This window comes from Podospora pseudoanserina, chromosome 4, assembly GCF_035222485.1.
Source record: "Podospora pseudoanserina strain CBS 124.78 chromosome 4, whole genome shotgun sequence".
NCBI classification, from domain to species: Eukaryota; Fungi; Ascomycota; class Sordariomycetes; order Sordariales; family Podosporaceae; genus Podospora; species Podospora pseudoanserina.
In genome coordinates, this window is record NC_085923.1 from 1,436,280 (window position 1) to 1,454,407 (window position 18,128).

Here is an 18,128-nt window from a genome sequence, read left to right on the forward strand (position 1 = left end):
AGCTTATGTCTGTGTTCGAGGTTCCAACACTGTGTTGACACCGGCATATACTTACCACCGTTCTAGATTCTATAGGATGGAAACCCCAAATCGCGAACCAGAACAGAGTAACCCTGGGGCTCCTAAGAAAAAGACACCAGATCTGGTGGCGGTGTCGCCGGTTCATTGTTCTTTTTCGGAGCCACAAACAAATGCGAGTAAGTGTCATACTCTCAGCTTCGTTTGTAATAATCTTCTTGGTGTTCATACATATGTCCTCGCCAAGTAGATTACTCGACTGACTCCTGCGCAGCACCAACAACTGAGATTCCTTCGCACGACTGACCACCCATGGTAGGCGGAGAGGAGACGGTAGGTGGAGAGGAGACGGCGGGCGGTGAGAAGAGCCCCTAACAGCGACAACAGCGCGGACTGGAAGAACAGGGCGATCGATGAGAGGAAGATCAATGGGGAGGATGAGATGAACCGGGAGAAGGAAATACCCTGACTGTACCGCATCCTTCTTTGCTTGTATAGGTAACCAAATCAGCTGTAGGCCAATGCAGCATGGACGCGATGCACACAACGCGAGACGCTCTCTCCCCACGTGGATATGCACATCATTTGACCTCCAAACATAATATGTGGTGGTGATCCATCATATTTCCTCCGTCATCACGCACGCGACCCAAGGGCACCGGGCCATGCGTGATGCTGCCGGGTTTCGGGTGGACTGGTTCTAGCAACTTAACGGCATGGCGTAAATTATCCCAAGCACGCCGGGCTCCCTTCACGCAGGCGGTTATATAATTGTATCCAGACTATTTCAATTTTCTCGAGGACGGTCGGTTGAAGTTGTCGACTTCGGAGTAGGCGCTTGCGAATTCTCGGGGTGACCGCCGGGCCAATTTGTGTTGGCGGACCTGCGGTTTTGGAGGCCGCCGGGACGCTTCGTCTCTGTCGCGCGGCAACTGAGTATTAGAGATGTACGTATTCAAAAGCCTAGGCGTGGAGCTGGATTTCGGCAGTGTTACGAGCAGGCAGAGTGTTGCGCCGGCGGAAGGGCGCGCGCGGAGGGGCGCGGGGGTTGTCGAGCAGGATTTCGGCAGCGGAACGAGAACGCCGCGGGCAGCGGGGGTTGTCTGGATAGAACGGGAGTTTCTTAGGGTTAGCAGGTACTGGCTAACAGATAGTCTCAGAGCAGCCTTTCGGATGCCCCTTGCTGAGCTGGACGCAAGGCTGAGTGAAGCTGCGCCATTGCTTTCATCTCGATTGAAGGTGAGAAGATTGTAAAAGTGAGGTCCCTTTGGGTAGACAGAACATCGCAGCTGTCGTTGTTTCATCCGCGGTGTGTATCGCGGTGTGCCGGGATTCGAAGGTAGTGCGCTTGCGTGGTGTCTCCGGCGGCCGGGCCTGTTGTCGTAGATGTCACTGGGCGCGCTGGCGCCCAGTGCGCTGTGGCAGCTGCGTCAGGTGAGAGGGACGCTTGGTGTGAAAAGGCCATTTTTTCAGGGCGCCCCATCAGGCGCACACTCTGGCATAGCTTCAGCTGCGGGGTACCTGATGGATGGAAAATGCGAAGATGACTTTTTCAAGATGCAGGCGGTCATGGAATATATGTGGTTGCACTCCATGCAATCACCAAACTAAGGACTGGAACCAACAATCGGCATAAATCATGCATCTACCAGCGACCGAGTTGCATTGGGAAGTAAATCATCGTCCCTCCATCCTCATCCGCGTGCCCCTGACACGGGTTAAGGTTGTATCAATGGAGAAGTCATCATTCTTCTGTGACAAGAACATCACACCCTGACTTCAACAACCCATCTCAACAGACAATATCACTTCTCACCGGCACTGAAACACATAGGAAGTGCCATACAAATCGATGAAGATACTATGTAACTGGCTTATTTATTTTCAATAAAGCCCTTAAAACCCTGTGTTACCGCTGTGCAGCCCGAGTTGGGATTAGGGTTGTATATGAGTCCTGAGCGACGCCATTCTATTACTCGCCTACATGAACAAACCACCCTCACCGCATTTTGTCTAATACAGAATGCAGTGAAATCATTTGCTCAGAAATGCAGGCTTTAATGGTATATTTGTCTGTTGATTGTTGTCTATGGGCCAATGGAGGGCATATTTGCACGCGCGCCACCACCTGCAAGGGCCTCATTGCCAGGGTTTTATTTGCGATGGCTCTTATTGCCCGGCCTTGAATTTCCAGGCCAACTCCCAGGCTTTCAACTAACTGCATGCAAGTAGGTGTGGCTGGGAGTGGTAATGTGGTTGATGAAGTGCAAGTCAGGATGTATATTACCCTAACCCCCCGGGGAAACACACAGCTATAATTTCTCCAGTAGAAAGACAGGTGGGTTACGTTTAATTTGTGGGTGGTTCAAATGGCCTGTTCGATTGCCCGCAGGTTGATTGAAGAGGGCGAGGTTGGTGATCGTGCGTGACGGTGGAGTGTAGCCTAGACATGTGACAAGTAGTACAACTGGGCACTGTCGGATGAAGAATATACACAAGATGGCTTGGTTCTCCCAATTTTCGATGCGAATGAAGCCATCACCTCCCCTCCTCCCGCAACGCCTTCACCACCTCCTCACCGCCTCGGATCCCGCTCCTGACAGCCCCATCCATATACCCCTTCCAAACCAAACTGGTCTCCGTGCCCACAAAGTGTACCCTCCGCCACGGCTCCCTCAGCGGATTGACCGTCACCTCCCCTAACTCAGTCAACACCCCCGGACCCATCACTGCAGTCGGCGCGCCATCCGCATACTGGTTCCTCTTCCAGGCAATCTCATGCACCTGAATCGGCTCCGGCACCTTCGCCCCTTTCAACACCCCCGACCCCTCAAACACCTGCTTAAACTGCGCCCAAACCTTCTCCCTCCTGACCTTTTGGGCGTACTTGGACAGCTCCCTTGCAGGATCACCCACGATGAAGCAAGTGATGGACCACTGGTTGTCCTCCGGCACGGAAGTCTCCCTCGTAAAAGAGACATGCCCAGAAAGCGGTGCCTCAAATGTCCCAGAGAGCCCGGCCTCACGCCACCATGGAATAGCCCAGACATATATGATCTTGCCGTACGCGCCGATGGCTGTACCCTCTGCCAGGATGGATTTGGATGGCGGCAGCGCGGGGGAGAAGGAAATGGTCGGGTACAGAGCGCTGGGCAGAGAGACCACCGCGCGCGCGGCCCTGAATGTCTTGTTGGCGGTCGTGACAACTTCCACACCAGCCGCAGACTGGCTAACGGATTTGACAACGCTGGTGAGGTGGATGGACCCGGAGGGCAGCTGGGCGGCGAGATATTTGGAAATTGTCTGCGTGCCTTTGTTGGCGCGGAGATATTGGCCACCGTCGGGGCCATCAGAGACGAGGTTGAGGATTCCGGTTCCGCTCTTGAAGTAGTTGATCATGAACAGCGCGCTGACCTCGTCACCTTCCACCCCTAGGAGAGCACGCGCTAGGTAGGTAGCGATGATGGGTGTCGAAGGGGACTCCAGGAGCTCTTTGCAGTACTCTATAAAAGTCAGGCTGTCCAGCCGTTTGGCGTCGGGCCCGGTGATGGGATCTTCCAGGTCGGAAGCATCAGTCACTTTTCGCAGAGCGCCAAAGAGGACAGCAAAGGCTGCGGCTTCTTCTTCGTCAACCTAGGTTTGTGTCAGAACAAGCACCGCGACAGTCGGTTGGGCTGCATGTGTTAGGGACGCTTACGAAGAGTTGACCGAAAGGAACAGAGATATAGCTGCCGTCTTCAATCTGCCGAAGGGTGTTGCCCTCATCCAATTGCTTTTCAGGTTTCAGGCCAGCCTTGAGGAATAACTTGTAGATCTCGGATTGACTGCTATCGTTGATCCAGGCAGCGCCAAGGTCATTGACGCCTTTGCCCTGGCTCGAGGATTGCACCGACAGCGTCTTGCCGCCCACACGATCAAGAGCCTCTAGAACAATAACGGAGAAACCTGCATGTTGGACCTTGACAGCTGTTTGAAGACCGCTGAGCCCGGCGCCAACAACTATCACATCGTACTGTTTGTGGTTGGTGAGCTGGATCTGGTCGGACATTGCGAAAGAATAAATGGCGTAGAGCCTTCAACAAAAGAAAATCGTGTTGAAGCTTGAAGAATCTCGAGGGCATACTGTTGCCATGTCGTTATTTAAATGGTAAGCCCTTCGGAGGAGACTCAGTAATTGCCTGCATAATGCCAATGTCTTGCGATGCGAGCCGGCCAAAGATGCGACGCCGAGATACAACCAACAGACAATTTTCCACTTGGTGTCATCCTCCCTCGTGTCAGACAGGGAAGCCTGACCTGGATGGTTGAAAGGCCGAGCGATAACAGTTCTCACGCTCACCCGCGGCCTGCGAGCTTTTGGAGTGACCGTGTCTGGAAAGGCATATCGAAGGAGAGGAAAGATCCAAATTTTCTAGCCAAGACAACCAATACAGATCCATCGGCACCCGCGGCGGCCGTGGGCACCCTCTTGCAGGTGCTCATGCATGGGCGTTACACCAGATGTGCCCAAGGGGCAAAGCACAGCGTTTGGATGCGAGCAAAACGAACGTTGAATGATCAGTTCATTCGAGGACAGCCTCACCTAAACCACCAGTTTACACTCCCGTTCAGATCGCCTTTGTAATCCACGCTTTTCACGCTGTGCCACCATCCTTTGGGAATGAAAAGCGAATCCCCCTGAGATACATCAACCTCCATCATCTCCTCTGGTGCTTCCTCGGTCCAGACCTTTGTTGTCAGCAAGGTCCTCTCTTCGCCTTGCATCATTTCGTCCCCGCGAATGGTTGAGCTCCCCGTCTGTCCCAGTTCTGCTTGAACCTTGCGGAATAGACTCTTGCCGAGGCCTGGTGGTAGAAGCCTGATCACCTTTTCTCCATAGATCTGACAGAAGTAATTCGGATTTGGATCACAGTGCCATGGCGTGTAGGTTGGCTCTAACCCGAGCCAAATACTGGAACCATACACGTCGCCCTTGCCCGCCTTGAGAACAATCTCTGGTGTCGCCACATCGCCTTGGAGAGTGGCCGGCAAGTCAGATATCGGAGCCTGTGCGATGTAGAGCTGAGTGACGCGCTGGAATGAAACCTTGACAGCATTGTAGCGCAGCGCAGCAGACATGAGGGAAATTGGTGCCTCGAAGCGGAGGAAGCGGTGGTGTTCGTCGTACTCATCGCCCAATTGTTGTTTGATGTCATGAAGGTAAGACGAAAGCCACAGATGGGGCCAACCTATTTGTGTTTTGGCCATCCAGCTGATGAACCGGTCCACATTGTCGCCATCGAAGCCTCTGGGACGCCATGTGGGAACCGTGAGCTCATACGGGACCATTTTAACGTCGAATGGATGAGTGAAATGCTCGGAAAGAGCTACAGCTGTCTTGTTTATTGTCCTGGGCACTGGGTGGAATTCGAACCACTTTGTCATGGCTTGCGAGGCTTCTTGCTGCCCTTTGATGAGCAGAGGCTCATTCTTCTCCATGGCTTGCTTCCGAAATTCTTCCACCCCGATGGGCCCCTGGATCTGACGCGCAGCACATAGTGATCTCCTTGAGGCTGGTAGAAAAGACGTCCTGCGAGACCTTGTGAAAGGCAACCGGGGAATTTGGTGAAGTGTACAGCGCATGGTCAGCGGCTGAGAACGAAGAGTTGACTTGGTCTTCATCATTTGCTAGCAGGCTGGCATCAGACTGGCGACCTGCGATTGGATGGAGGGGCTGGAGCGAGGGAAACGCGGTGGCACGTGACCGCCTACCGACCTCTTGGGACTGACACCTCGCCTTTCAGGCCGCAATCAGCGCGGGGCTATTGCGAAGGTGGGGCCCACAGAAGGGCCCAAGGCTTCCTATCGGAAATGAGGCTTTGACGACTTCTGAAGCAACCACAAGCAAGCATCGTCCCACCGCTCCCTGCAGCATCCCAGCCCAAACCGACGCGCAACAGCATAGTCAATAATGATCAGAACATAGAATATCTCGAGATCAACTCGCCCAACGTCCTCCCGCGACGAGACTACTACCACCTCAAACAATACCTCTCTCAGTCACCAGGACAGAGCTGTCTGCGCGCGCAAAGCAGTTTCTGATCAAGTAATTCCTAGCAAGCGAAAACACACCAACATGTCGACTTCTTCAGGATCACCAGAGTCCTGGATCTCTTCCTTTTGCTCCCTCCTCGGCCACGAATACTTTGCCGAAGTGTCAGAGGACTTTATCGAAGATGACTTCAACCTCACTGGTCTTCAAAGCCAGGTGACTATGTACAAGGAGGCGCTGGAGGTGGGTAAAATGTTTGACTATTGTTACTTTGAGCTGTAGGAGCCATGCTAATCAGACGCGTGTTTCACCAGATGATTCTCGATGTTGAACCAGAAGACGATGAGGATGACGAGGACGAGGAAGAGGAGGACGAGGAGGACATTTCAGGAGATGGACGAGATGGTCTTGCCGGTCGCCATGAACGCCGACATCACAGCCGCATAGCTAGCGACCTATCGGTCATTGAGTCCTCGGCCGAGATGCTCTACGGCCTCATCCACCAGCGGTATATCTGTTCCAGGGCCGGCATCCAGCAAATGTCGGAAAAGTACGAGCTCAGTCACTTCGGAGTATGCCCCCGGACGAACTGCAACCAGACGAGAACGCTGCCAGTTGGCCTCTCGGATACGCCTGGTGAGGACACAGTCAAGCTCTTCTGCCCATCGTGTCTCGACGTTTATGTACCCCCTAACAGCCGATTCCAAACGGTCGATGGGGCCTTCTTTGGCCGCACCTTTGGCGCTCTCTTTCTTCTCACCTTCCCAGATTACGACTTGACAAAGTCAGGAGGCGAGCAGCTTGCGAACCTTACTCGGACTGACGAGTCGCTAAACATCAATGGCATGTGGGCGCGGAATATTGCGCCTGGTCTGGGCAAAGGCAGGGTCTACGAGCCAAAGATTTATGGTTTCAGAGTTTCGGAACTGGCACGCTCCGGGCCACGAATGCAATGGCTGCGGAAAAAGCCAGAGGATATCACGGTGCTGGACGAAGCCCGTCACTTTGCTGAAGAGGATGGCGACTCGGATGACGATGACGAGAACATGAACATGAGTGGGAGACCGGTGGCAAGGAGACGTCGACCAGGAAATGCGAGGGTGAAGAGACAAGGGCAAAATGGGAGCCCCATGGCCACCGAGGCCAATGGCGCCGAATCGGAACTTTAGTTGGTTGGCATAACATGGCATAAGCATAAATCTTGAGCGAACGTTTTGTTTCTCTTCTTTCTGTTGCGAATCTGGAGTGCAGTGCTTGTAACAAAACTGGCGTCGGCCATACAAGCAAGCATTCAAGCATGGTTAGGTGTTGTGCTCAGCTATTTCCCACCGTGAGACTGGGAAACGACGTCTGTTGGCGGCCAGCAGATTGTAGACAGCGTTGGATGCTGGATGGTTGGTTTGGTCTTGGGATGTAATGGGAGTATTGGGCAATGATAGACAATTGAAGGCAATTATTTCTACAAGAGGGAAAGGTCTGAATGTGATTCTTGGGGTTTGCTAGTGCTGGCAGTTGTTGTTATCTGCTTGCATGTATACTCCATAGGTCCTATCAGATATTTATCTTTTATGAACAAGTGCGTAAGTCGAAGTCAACTTTGATCCGCTGAGTAAGCGGAAATTCGGCATTTTTGTGGCTTGACGCCTTGGAATGTGTGGCTCAACTCACCAAAATCAAGCATTCATCTGCCGCTCCAGCTGTGGCTTGTTTCCCCACATTCGCTTGACAGTTCGGGGTTGTGGGGCCGACAAAGCCAAACCATACTTTTTCTCCACCGTACCTCATCCCTCCCCAACCCTCTGGCTCCGCTCGCCCTGAGCCATTGATCTGCCGCTGTTTCCTGCAGTATTGGATACACTGCATGCCAATGAGTCACTCGCCGTATGGCCTTGTCATGTCAAGCTTGTTGAAAGCTTCCACGAAGGCCGGAGGCTGAGCAATGGCATGTCATCCCTCATCCCACATCAGACCCCCATTGCTGATCAAGAGCTCTAGCCAGGTCCATGGTGGGGTCAGCCCTTCGTTACATTGGCATGGATGGCGAGGAACACGGCACCACGGGAAGGAAATCCAGCTTCACGCTCACCAATGATATTTCCGGCGCAAAACATCAACACAAGTTGCCACCCCACTCACATGTTTGCTCCCGCTTGTCAATGCCCGTCCAACACCGACAACACCACACAACACTGTGTGTCTCTCGGGCCAAGGCCAAGCAGGCTCAACGGTCCAACAGGCAGCGAGAAACAACAACATGGACTGTATGAGTGGAAGAAAGCTCGACTAACGTGGACTTGATAAACATCTCCTCCCCCACCTCCCGACGTTGAGCTGCCTAACTCGGGATCCTACGCCCTCGTGGCCTTCCCCCATTTAGTGGGTGGGTACTATTCCTGCAGGTTCTCTTGAGCCCCAAAAGAACCTTGTCCGTTTCATCGGATAACGAGCCGTCAGTGTTGCAGTTGGAGCTCAGTAGCATTCAATGGTCAAGCTCGATTGGTAATTATTAATGATGGGATGGGTGCCAAGCGCCCATTAGTCTCCTTTTTTCTTCCCTTCCTCGGACAGATTCTTTCGAGAAGCTTTTTCCCAAACTGTCACGCTGCTTGTGGCAGACTGTCCCTCCTTTGTTAACGTTGTTCTCTCTCTGTTACTTCTCCAACTTCTCCATTTCGAAGACCTACGCACCTGCCCAGCAAACTCTTCAAGGGTCACCGCTTCATAAACTGTCCACCTCCAGGCCTAAGGTCTGGGGGGATTCAGTTCGCTGAGTTTTACTATTGCCACCGGAAACTTTTTTCCCAAGATGTCGACGAAGCTGGGAACTGGAAAGGAGGCTATCGTGGAGGCCGTTGTGACGGAGAAGGCACCGCCATCTCCATCATCTGCTTTGTCCAGGACACAGAATGCAGCGGACCTCGTCGAACAGGCACGGCGCAACAACCCCAATGGCACCACTCACGCCGTTGGCGGTGTCTCTGTTGAGCAGGCGGTGTCGGATTTTGCTCAGCTTCAACGGGAACTGTCGCATATGTCACGCGTCAGTCGTTCGCGCAGTCACACCGATGCCGAGAAGGGCAACGCCCAAACCGAGACCTCTTCAGAGACCTTTGAGCAGTTTGACCTGGAGGCGGCCCTCAGAGGTGACCTGGATGCCGAAAGAGAGGCCGGTATTCGTCCCAAGCACATTGGGGTTTACTGGGACGATCTGACGGTCAAGGGTATCGGAGGCCAGACCAACTACGTCAAAACGTTCCCTGATGCCTTCACCGACTTTTTCGACATCATCTCACCGGTGAGGAAGCTGCTGGGTTTTGAGGAGAAAGGAGTGGAGGCCACCTTGTTGGACGGGTTCAGGGGTGTTTGTAAACCGGGAGAGATGGTACTGGTGCTTGGCAAGCCTGGATCTGGGTGTACGACCTTCCTCAAGACGATCGCCAACCAGCGTTATGGCTACACGTCAATCACCGGTGAGGTCCTCTACGGCCCTTTTGCCGTCGACGAATTTGGTCCTTATCGTGGAGAGGCTGTTTACAACGAGGAGGATGATGTTCACCACCCGACTCTCACCGTGGAGCAGACGCTCGGGTTTGCCCTTGATGTCAAGACCCCAGGCAAACTGCCTGCTGGCATCACCAAGCAGGAATTCAAGGACAAGGTTGTGACCATGCTCTTAAAGATGTTCAACATTGAACACACCCGCAAGACAATTGTTGGCAACTCGTTTATCCGTGGTGTTTCAGGCGGCGAAAGGAAGCGCGTTTCCATTGCCGAAATGCTCACCACCAATGCCTGCATTCTTTCTTGGGACAACAGCACCCGCGGCCTCGACGCCTCTACGGCTCTCGACTTCGTCAAATCCCTCCGCATTCAGACCGACCTGTACAAGACAAGCACATTTGTCTCCCTTTACCAGGCATCGGAGAACATTTACAGCCTCTTTGACAAGGTCTTGGTTATCGACGAGGGCAAGCAGGTGTACTTTGGTCCCGCAAAAGATGCACGGTCGTACTTCGAGGGTCTCGGCTTCCTCCCCCGTCCCCGCCAGACCACCCCTGACTATGTGACGGGCTGCACCGACGCATTCGAGCGCGAGTACCAGGATGGCCGTTCTCCTGAGAATGCCCCTTACGACTCTCTCACCCTGAAAGCTGCCTTCAAGTCCTCCAAGTACGCCCAGGACCTCGAGCAAGAAATGCTGTCCTACAGGGAAAGCCTCGCTCGCGAGACTGACAAACACGAAGACTTCCGCGTTGCTGTCCGCGACCAGAAGCGTCGTGGTGCCTCGAAGCGCTCCGCCTACAGCGTCGGCTTTCATCAGCAAGTCTGGGCACTGATGAAGAGGCAGTTTCTTCTCAAGCAGCAAGACGTCCTGGCTCTCATTTTGTCCTGGCTCCGCAACATTATCATTGGCATTGTTCTCGGTACTCTCTATCTTAATCTCGGCAAGACGTCTGCCAGCGCCTTCTCCAAGGGTGGCTTGATGTTTATTTCGCTTTTACATAACGCCTTCCAGTCGTTTTCCGAGCTGGCGGGTACGATGTTGGGCAGAGCCGTGGTGAACAAACACCGGGCGTATGCCTTTCACCGGCCGTCAGCGCTGTGGATTGCGAATATTCTTGTCGATCAGGTCTTCGCTAGCACGCAAGTCTTCGTCTTTTCGGTGATTGTCTACTTCATGACGAATCTTAGCCGGAGTGCTGGGGGGTTCTTCGTGTTCTATCTAATGTTGCTGAGTGGCAACATTGCCATGACGCTGTTTTTCCGTGTGATCGGGTGTCTAAGCCCGGATTTCGACTATGCGGTCAAGTTTGCAACCGTTGGAATTACGTTGATGATTACGACCAGTGGCTATTTGATCCAGTGGCAGAGTGGTAAGTCCTGACACAAGAACCGGGGGATGAGAGAGGACGTGGTGCTAATACTCTGACAGAGCAAGTCTGGCTCCGGTGGATTTACTACATCAACGTCCTTGGTCTGATCTTCAGTTCCTTGATGGAAAACGAGTTTTCGCGCATTGATATGACATGTACAGCCGAGAGTTTGATACCGTCGGGTCCTGGGTACGATGATATCAACCATCAGGTCTGCACGCTGCCTGGCTCCACGCCCGGTACGCTCGAGCTGTCCGGTTCATCCTACATTGATCAAGGTTTCTCCTATACGCCCGGTTTGCTGTGGCGCAACTGGGGTATTGTCCTTGTTTTGATGGCCTTCTTTCTCTTCGTGAATATTGTGGCTGGTGAATATGTACGCTTCGGCATGGGTGGCAATCAAGCCAAGGTCTTTCAGAAGCCCAACGTAGAGCGGAAGAAGCTGAACGAGGAACTGATAGCCAAGAAGGAAGAGCGACGCAAAGCCAGGGCTGAGCAGTCAGATTCGGAGCTCAAGATCAATTCGGAAAGCGTCCTGACGTGGGAAGGGTTGTGTTATGATGTGCCGGTGCCGGGCGGAACAAGACGACTGCTCGATAACGTCTATGGGTATGTCAAGCCGGGTCAACTTACCGCTCTCATGGGGGCATCGGGTGCTGGCAAGACAACCCTCTTGGATGTGTTGGCTGCGAGGAAGAACATTGGTGTTATTCACGGCGATATCTTGGTTGATGGCGTGAAGCCAGGCAAGGAGTTCCAGCGCAGCACATCGTACGCCGAGCAGCTTGATGTCCACGACCCGACCCAGACTGTCCGCGAAGCCCTTCGGTTCTCGGCCGACTTACGCCAGCCCTTCGAGACCCCCCGTGAGGAGAAGTATGCATATGTGGAGGAGATCATTGCTCTGTTGGAAATGGAGACGTTTGCGGATGCGATTATTGGATCACCCGAGGCTGGCCTTACCGTTGAGCAGCGCAAGAGAGTAACCATCGGCGTTGAGCTTGCGGCCAAGCCTGAGCTGCTTTTGTTTCTCGACGAGCCGACCTCTGGCCTTGATTCCCAGAGTGCCTTCAATATTGTTCGTTTCCTTCGCAAACTGGCTGCCGCTGGCCAGGCGATTCTGTGTACTATCCACCAGCCGAATGCCGCCCTATTTGAGAACTTTGATCGTCTCCTCCTTCTCAAGAGCGGCGGTCGCTGCGTGTACTTTGGGGATATTGGAAAAGACGCCCACGTACTGCGCGACTATCTACGGCGCCACGGAGCCGAAGCCAAGCCCACCGACAATGTTGCGGAGTTTATGCTCGAAGCCATCGGCGCTGGCTCTGCGCCCCGAATCGGCTCGCGCGACTGGGCCGACATCTGGGCTGACTCCCCTGAGCTCGCCAACGTCAAAGACACCATCTCCCAGCTCAAGGAATCCCGCATTGCCTCGGCCACCACAGCACAAAAGGACCCCTCCCTCGAGCGTGAGTATGCCTCCCCTCTATCCCACCAGCTCCGCGTCGTGGTCAAGCGCGCCAACCTCGCCCACTGGCGCACACCAAACTACCTCTTCACCCGCGTCTTCAACCACGTCATCATCGCGCTGATCACCGGCCTCACCTTCCTCTCCCTCACCTCCTCCCGGCAATCCCTCCAATACCGCGTCTTCGTCATGTTCCAAATCACCGTCCTCCCCGCCCTGATCATCGGCCAGATCGAAGTCATGTACCACCTCAAGCGCGTCCTCTTCTTCCGGGAACAATCCTCAAAGATGTACTCATCCTTCGTCTTCGCCTCCTCCCTCCTCATCGCGGAAATCCCCTACTCCATCCTCTGCGCCGTCCTCTTCTTCTTACCACTGTACTACCTCCCTGGCCTGCAGCCCGAGCCAGTAAGAGCAGGGTACCAATTCCTCATGATCCTTATCACGGAGTTTTTCTCTGTCACCCTGGGCCAGGCTCTTTCTGCATTGACACCAAGCTTGTTCATCTCCTCCCAATTCGACCCCTTCATCTTTGTAACCTTTGCCCTCTTCTGCGGCGTCACCATCCCGCCGCCTCAAATGCCTGCCGGGTATAGGACCTGGCTCTATGAACTCAACCCCTTCACCCGTCTGATTGGGGGGACAGTCGTCACTGCTCTCCACGACCTCCCCGTTATTTGTCTCCCCGAAGAGCTCAACAACTTCACTGCGCCTATCGGTCAGACTTGCTCCGAGTACATGAGCAATTTCTTCAGCAGGGGCGGCTCGGGATATTTAGTTGGCGGCGGCAACAACACAAGCGACTGCAGCTACTGCGCCTTTGAGGTGGGCAACGAGTTCTTTGAGCCGTTGGGTTTCTCGTACGACTACAGGTGGAGGGATCTGGGGATTTTTATCGGGTTTATTGGGAGTAACATGGTTATTCTCTTCTTGGCGGTAAGTTGTCTTGGCTTTTTTTTTGGTCAAAGAATCACATGCTGACCAGAGTGTTGTGCAGAGTCGATTCCTAAATTTCAATAAGCGGTAAAGTGTACCTGTGACATGAACGAGGGATGAGTGAGTCCGATTTCGAACTAACTAAACTGGCACGGCTGTTGGAGATGTGACGAGCCTGATGCGATGGATTCATGAGGAAAAGTATACATTTCCAGTATTACATAGTAATCTTTTCGATACCTCTTTGTTGTATATAGATGGATAGATAAACACGGGGCATCAACATTGCACAAGGCATAAACTGTGTCACACAGCACCTGTTGAGGATGATCTGATCCACGACTACATTGTGATAGGATGTAATTTTCATTCCAGCAAGCCTTGACTACACTAAATGCAAGGATACAAAAAGCGCAAAGGGAAAAAAAAAGAAGAAAAAAACACCGGTGGGAATCAACGTCTGCAAAAGAGCCGTGATCATGACCCATAAAACCTAGTCCCAATCCCATGCCATGACTTCATTCTCATCTCGTCATTGTCTACTCTCCTTCAACCCCCTTAGTGAATGACCTTCGACTCCCCAGTACCAGCCGGCGCAGTGGGTTTAGTCTCACTCTCCACCGCCGCCGCATTGGCAGGAGCACCACCAGAAACCTCCTCATTAGACTTGGCCGCGCCACCAGTAAACCGGCCAAAGACCTTATCAAGCCCCGACGCAGCATAGGCATTCCCGCCGTGCTCGGCCTTCTTCAGGTCCGCCAGCCGTCTCGCCTCGGCGTGAATATCTTGAACCTGCTTGGAGCTGGTGGTGTAAAAGTCAACCAGCTTCTTGCCGGTGGGGCTCTGGGTAGCCTTCTCAAAGTACGACGCGAGGCCAGTGAGGAGAGAGTTGGCTCTAGCGGTCAAGCCGTAGCTAGCATCGGCAGCCTTAGCCTTGTCTGTGGCGTGGGTGCGCTCATCGAGCTGCTTGACGGTGTTGACAAACTTGTTGGTGACGCCGTGCTTCTCGTCGAGCTGGATGGCTGTTTCGAGACCGGTATCGGCGACGAGGTAGCCATGAGCGAGGATCTCAGCGAGGACGCGGGCGCGGGGCTTCTCTTCTTGTGTCAGGCCAGCGTCGGGGGAGCGATCGGTGGTGGAGTCATCGGGATGGGCATCGTCCGAGGAGGAGCCGCCGGTGACGGAGATTTCGTTGGTGCCGAGCTTGGTGTGGTTGAGGAGGAGAGCAGTGCGGGCGGCGGTCTCCTTCTCGAAGTTCACGGTCGCGGACTTGGTCTCGCCCTCGGAGGTGACGTCGATGGAGTTGATCTTGCCGCTGGGAGGTGCGTTAGCAGAGCGAACGAGTGATGGGGCAGGGAAGAAGGGAGATTTCTTACCAGAAGCTAAAGAAGTCCTTGATCTCCTTGTCCTCGGTGTTGGAGGCAATATTCTTGACATAAACAGTTGTCGCCATTTTGAATGTTGTCTGTTGGGTAGATAGCGTAACGGTGCGGGGTTGAGCTATCAGGTTGTTGGGGTGATGCAAATGTTTAGTATTGGTGTTCTGGAAAAAGTAAACACGAGTAAGTCGTCAGATGTGAAGATGAATTGGAGAAAGTCTGGGAGGCCAACCGTTTTGTTAAATGCTTATTTGAGGTGATAAGATGAAGTGTCAGAGAGCTGGAACGAGCTCGAAGGTCTGGAGGAGGGGCATGTCGTCATCGGCTGATCGAGGGGCATTGCGTGTGGCTGTGTGGCAGTTCGCCAATCAACCGAACACCCCACCAGCGGCCAGCACCTGGACTGTGGCTGATGGAGCTTGCGTTGTGGACTGACGTGCCCAGGGACGACGACCCTTGGTGTTTGATGACGTTCTTGACATGTGAAAGCTGGCCGCATTGCTACAAAGATGCCACCACAGACTATCGCGGCTAAAGTTGACTCTATTTCGCCAACCTGTGCTATGTATCAGTACAGGGTGTTTTGAGTCCTGCTCAAGTGAGCAACACTCAGCCTGTACGTAACAAACTGCAGTTAATTAGGGAGGATCACTGGCGGAATTTGTCACTGTCTTGCTGGAGAGTCATTGACGCACAGACCATATACAGTCTCGTTGGTATTCGTGATGATTTGAAGAAATGGTGGAACACAATTATGCTAATACTAATTCCCAACGCCAGTCATGTCCGAGCCATGTATCATACAAGAAGCCATTCAACAATTACTGTGACTCTCCCATCTTAGTATTCTTGGCAAACTTTTTGGTGACCTCGTCGTCCATTGGACCCTTGGGGTTGGAGCTCAAGTTCTGGAGCACTGTTAGCCTTGTTGCTGCTAGTGCCATCCATAACAGCTTTTCTATTATACATACCTCGAGACCACTCTTGTTGGTTTGCTCCTTGTTAGAAGCATCATCAGTGCCCTTGCCGCTGGCTGGGGGGTCATTGAGCTGTCTTCCGGACTGCTCCTCAGGAGGAGGGGACTGGGCAGCGCGATCAGACATGTTGAAGGTTTGGTGGTTGTTGTAAGAGTTGTGATGAAAGGATTGGCTGTCCTGAAGAAATTGTAGAGAAGGGGTGTTCTGAGGTGCGTTGTTTGTGTCAAGGAAAAGCTGGTTCAAAAGTGAAGCAGAGCTTCTTATACACACAGAAAGATCCGTAACTGACATCAGCACCTCCATCGGGAAACTGCCGGCTGCTCAACGTCAGCTTCATCATCCCGTCTCTCAAACACCATTACATCATATGCCCCCGCCAGATGCAGGTGGCTTTCCAGAGCCCCGCTTTTTATGTCGAGGGCTTGGCTTGGTGGGGCGCCAACTGAACCTGTCGGAAGTGCTGCAGTTAGCGATCAGGGAGCCTCTGTTGCTCATGGCAGTGTTTGTGAAGTGGTTCCATTGGTTTTGCTCTGACTACAGCTGATATACTCATTTTCTACACCATGTACTAGGTGTTTATAGCTCAAAAACAATGGGAGTGTTGACAAAGAGCCGGGACGAGTGTGACAGCTCACCGCCTGGGCACCTCAGTTCGGTTCAAGCACAGACCCAATTACAGCACGTGTCGCCTGTGGGGAGCTGTTCCAGCACTCAGACGACACCGCGCCATTCTCCCGACGAAAGCGTGTAAAGTGGTTTCGTGACATGTTGCCTGAGTGTTTGACCCGGAAGCTGCTTGCGACTTCCTCAGCATACAAAACGTGCCATAAACAAAGGGTTCCAATCACATTGCAATGCCCGACCTCAACTCCGTACCGCCTTCACCCCATTTCCTCTCGCGTCGTGTATCACAGCAGATGCCACCGCCAGCCCCCAGTTCGCTGATTCTGCCGTCAAACCAAGCCGCCGTGCACAACCCAAACAGCACATCCACTCCGGTACTGTCATCACCGCAATTTCCACCGCCCATCAGTCAATTGCCCGGCAGCACCATGACGACTGGCGACAACACTGGCGTTGGCTCCGGCCCCGGGCCAACTCGACACCCCCGGCCCCCAACTGCCGCAGAACTCCATTCCGAACTTGAGAAGGAGCAGGAGGCTCGAGTATGTTGCACCCTCAGAGACCGTCGGTATAGAATCGTGTCTAACCGATATTCATCTGCAGATCAACCGGCTTACCCGTGAACTCGCTGCCCTCAGGGCTCTCCACAACGAATCTGTCGTCTCCAATGCATCCTCGACCAGCGCTACCGGCACCGAGCCAGGCGATCCCCGTTCCGGTCGACACATTCGCACACTCTCCAACACCAGCACGCGAAGCAATATGGGTTCAGTCTCGACCACATCCATGGCCGGAATCTCGTCCCCCGCGCCTATCCGTCCGAGTCCTTATCCGACCACTGCCCTGGGCGGTGTTGCACTCTCCCGCCAAGGCAGTACCACTTCCCGCCGTAGTAGGGCTGGGTCACCAGCTCCTCTGGTGTACGGCTCCAGTTATTCCAACGAGCCGACTTTGGCCAACTACTTCTCTTCCAGGGTCCCACACGTGAGCAGCAGTACCTCTGTGCTCGCCACCCCTGGCTCCACATGCGACCTCTCGCCCGGTCTGATCCCGGCCACAGACCGTTATCAGGAGACGGCTTTCTACCGCGAGCAGCTCGAGGCCACTAAGCGAGAGAATGATGAGTTGAAGAAGAGAGTCCGCGAGCTCGAGAGAATGGTTCGGGCCCGGAGAGGAAGTGATGTCAGTGGCTCGGGAGCCACACCCAGTGCAGGTGCCTCACGAAGGGTTAGAAGTGATAGTGTCAGCACGACAACAAGTGTTGCTGCCAGCGTAGCCACCAGTGCGACCGGAGCGGGTGGTATTAGTGTGGCTGCCCAGAGACGGCCGAGGATCACAAGTGCTACCAGCGGGCAGGGTGATGGTGGTGCCTTGGAGCAGGAAGTCCGAGTTGGGGAGAGTGCGTCGAGCTCCGGGTTGCAAAGGGGGGTGGATTTTCCTGCGAGGTAATTCACCTACCGGGTAACTAACGTCGCTTCCTGCAATCCGGAGATGTCTATCTGGACTTTTACATTATCAACCGACAGCTCTTCGAGATGCGTGTCTCCTTTGTCGGGAAGAGCAGTACGCTTGAGTCAGCAGACGATGGGGCGTTTTGGAGTTTTGAGTGCTTTTCATAGAAGGGTAGGTAGGCGAGACTTGATAACCATCTTCTCTCACGCCACAAGCGTACCAATGCCACAAAATTTTACTCCCCTTGGGAGACAGCATTTTCATGCACACTTTTCTTGGTCCTATGAGGTCTGGAGACATCAACTGAGAGTACCAGGTATTGACAAAGTTCAGGGGGCCCAAGGTCAAAAACGACAAAAAGCTCATGTC

The 18,128-nt window shown here is 53.6% G+C and overlaps 7 protein-coding genes across 7 annotated transcripts; 3 read left to right on the plus strand and 4 right to left on the minus strand.

The window, feature by feature from the left end:
- Positions 1-2,067: 2,067 nt before the first annotated feature.
- On the minus strand, positions 2,068-4,066 carry QC764_403920 (uncharacterized protein; the record flags this gene model as incomplete). The annotated part of the gene is made up of 2 exons (XM_062946688.1): positions 2,068-3,651; positions 3,716-4,066. The coding sequence occupies 2 exons, from the start codon at positions 4,064-4,066 to the stop codon at positions 2,557-2,559; spliced, it is 1,446 nt and encodes a 481-aa protein (XP_062800302.1). The 3' UTR covers positions 2,068-2,556.
- A 530-nt stretch (positions 4,067-4,596) lies between these two features.
- Positions 4,597-5,679, minus strand: QC764_403910 (uncharacterized protein; the record flags this gene model as incomplete). The annotated part of the gene is made up of 1 exon (XM_062946687.1): positions 4,597-5,679. One exon carries the CDS (start codon positions 5,677-5,679, stop codon positions 4,597-4,599), a length of 1,083 nt encoding a protein of 360 aa, XP_062800303.1.
- Positions 5,680-5,825: 146 nt separating this feature from the next.
- CKB1 (casein kinase 2 regulatory subunit) lies at positions 5,826-7,532 on the plus strand. The gene is made up of 2 exons (XM_062946686.1): positions 5,826-6,292; positions 6,364-7,532. The coding sequence occupies exons 1-2, from the start codon at positions 6,134-6,136 to the stop codon at positions 7,216-7,218; spliced, it is 1,014 nt and encodes a 337-aa protein (XP_062800304.1). The 5' UTR covers positions 5,826-6,133; the 3' UTR covers positions 7,219-7,532.
- Positions 7,533-7,812: 280 nt separating this feature from the next.
- SNQ2_1 (ATP-binding cassette transporter snq2) lies at positions 7,813-14,984 on the plus strand. The gene is made up of 3 exons (XM_062946685.1): positions 7,813-10,923; positions 10,983-13,327; positions 13,389-14,984. Exons 1-3 carry the CDS (start codon positions 8,856-8,858, stop codon positions 13,416-13,418), a joined length of 4,443 nt encoding a protein of 1,480 aa, XP_062800305.1. The 5' UTR covers positions 7,813-8,855; the 3' UTR covers positions 13,419-14,984.
- vip1 lies at positions 13,634-14,780 on the minus strand (the record flags this gene model as incomplete). The annotated part of the gene is made up of 2 exons (XM_062946684.1): positions 13,634-14,642; positions 14,704-14,780. 2 exons carry the CDS (start codon positions 14,778-14,780, stop codon positions 13,886-13,888), a joined length of 834 nt encoding a protein of 277 aa, XP_062800306.1. The 3' UTR covers positions 13,634-13,885.
- A 234-nt stretch (positions 14,985-15,218) lies between the features above and the next one.
- On the plus strand, positions 15,219-18,037 carry QC764_403870 (uncharacterized protein). Its single transcript, XM_062946682.1, has 2 exons — positions 15,219-16,849; positions 16,911-18,037. The coding sequence occupies exons 1-2, from the start codon at positions 16,538-16,540 to the stop codon at positions 17,754-17,756; spliced, it is 1,158 nt and encodes a 385-aa protein (XP_062800307.1). The 5' UTR covers positions 15,219-16,537; the 3' UTR covers positions 17,757-18,037.
- On the minus strand, positions 15,528-16,154 carry QC764_403875 (uncharacterized protein; the record flags this gene model as incomplete). The annotated part of the gene is made up of 2 exons (XM_062946683.1): positions 15,678-16,154; positions 15,528-15,614 (listed from the first exon to the last, which is right to left on the minus strand). Exons 1-2 carry the CDS (start codon positions 15,984-15,986, stop codon positions 15,528-15,530), a joined length of 396 nt encoding a protein of 131 aa, XP_062800308.1. The 5' UTR covers positions 15,987-16,154.
- Positions 18,038-18,128: the final 91 nt, after the last annotated feature.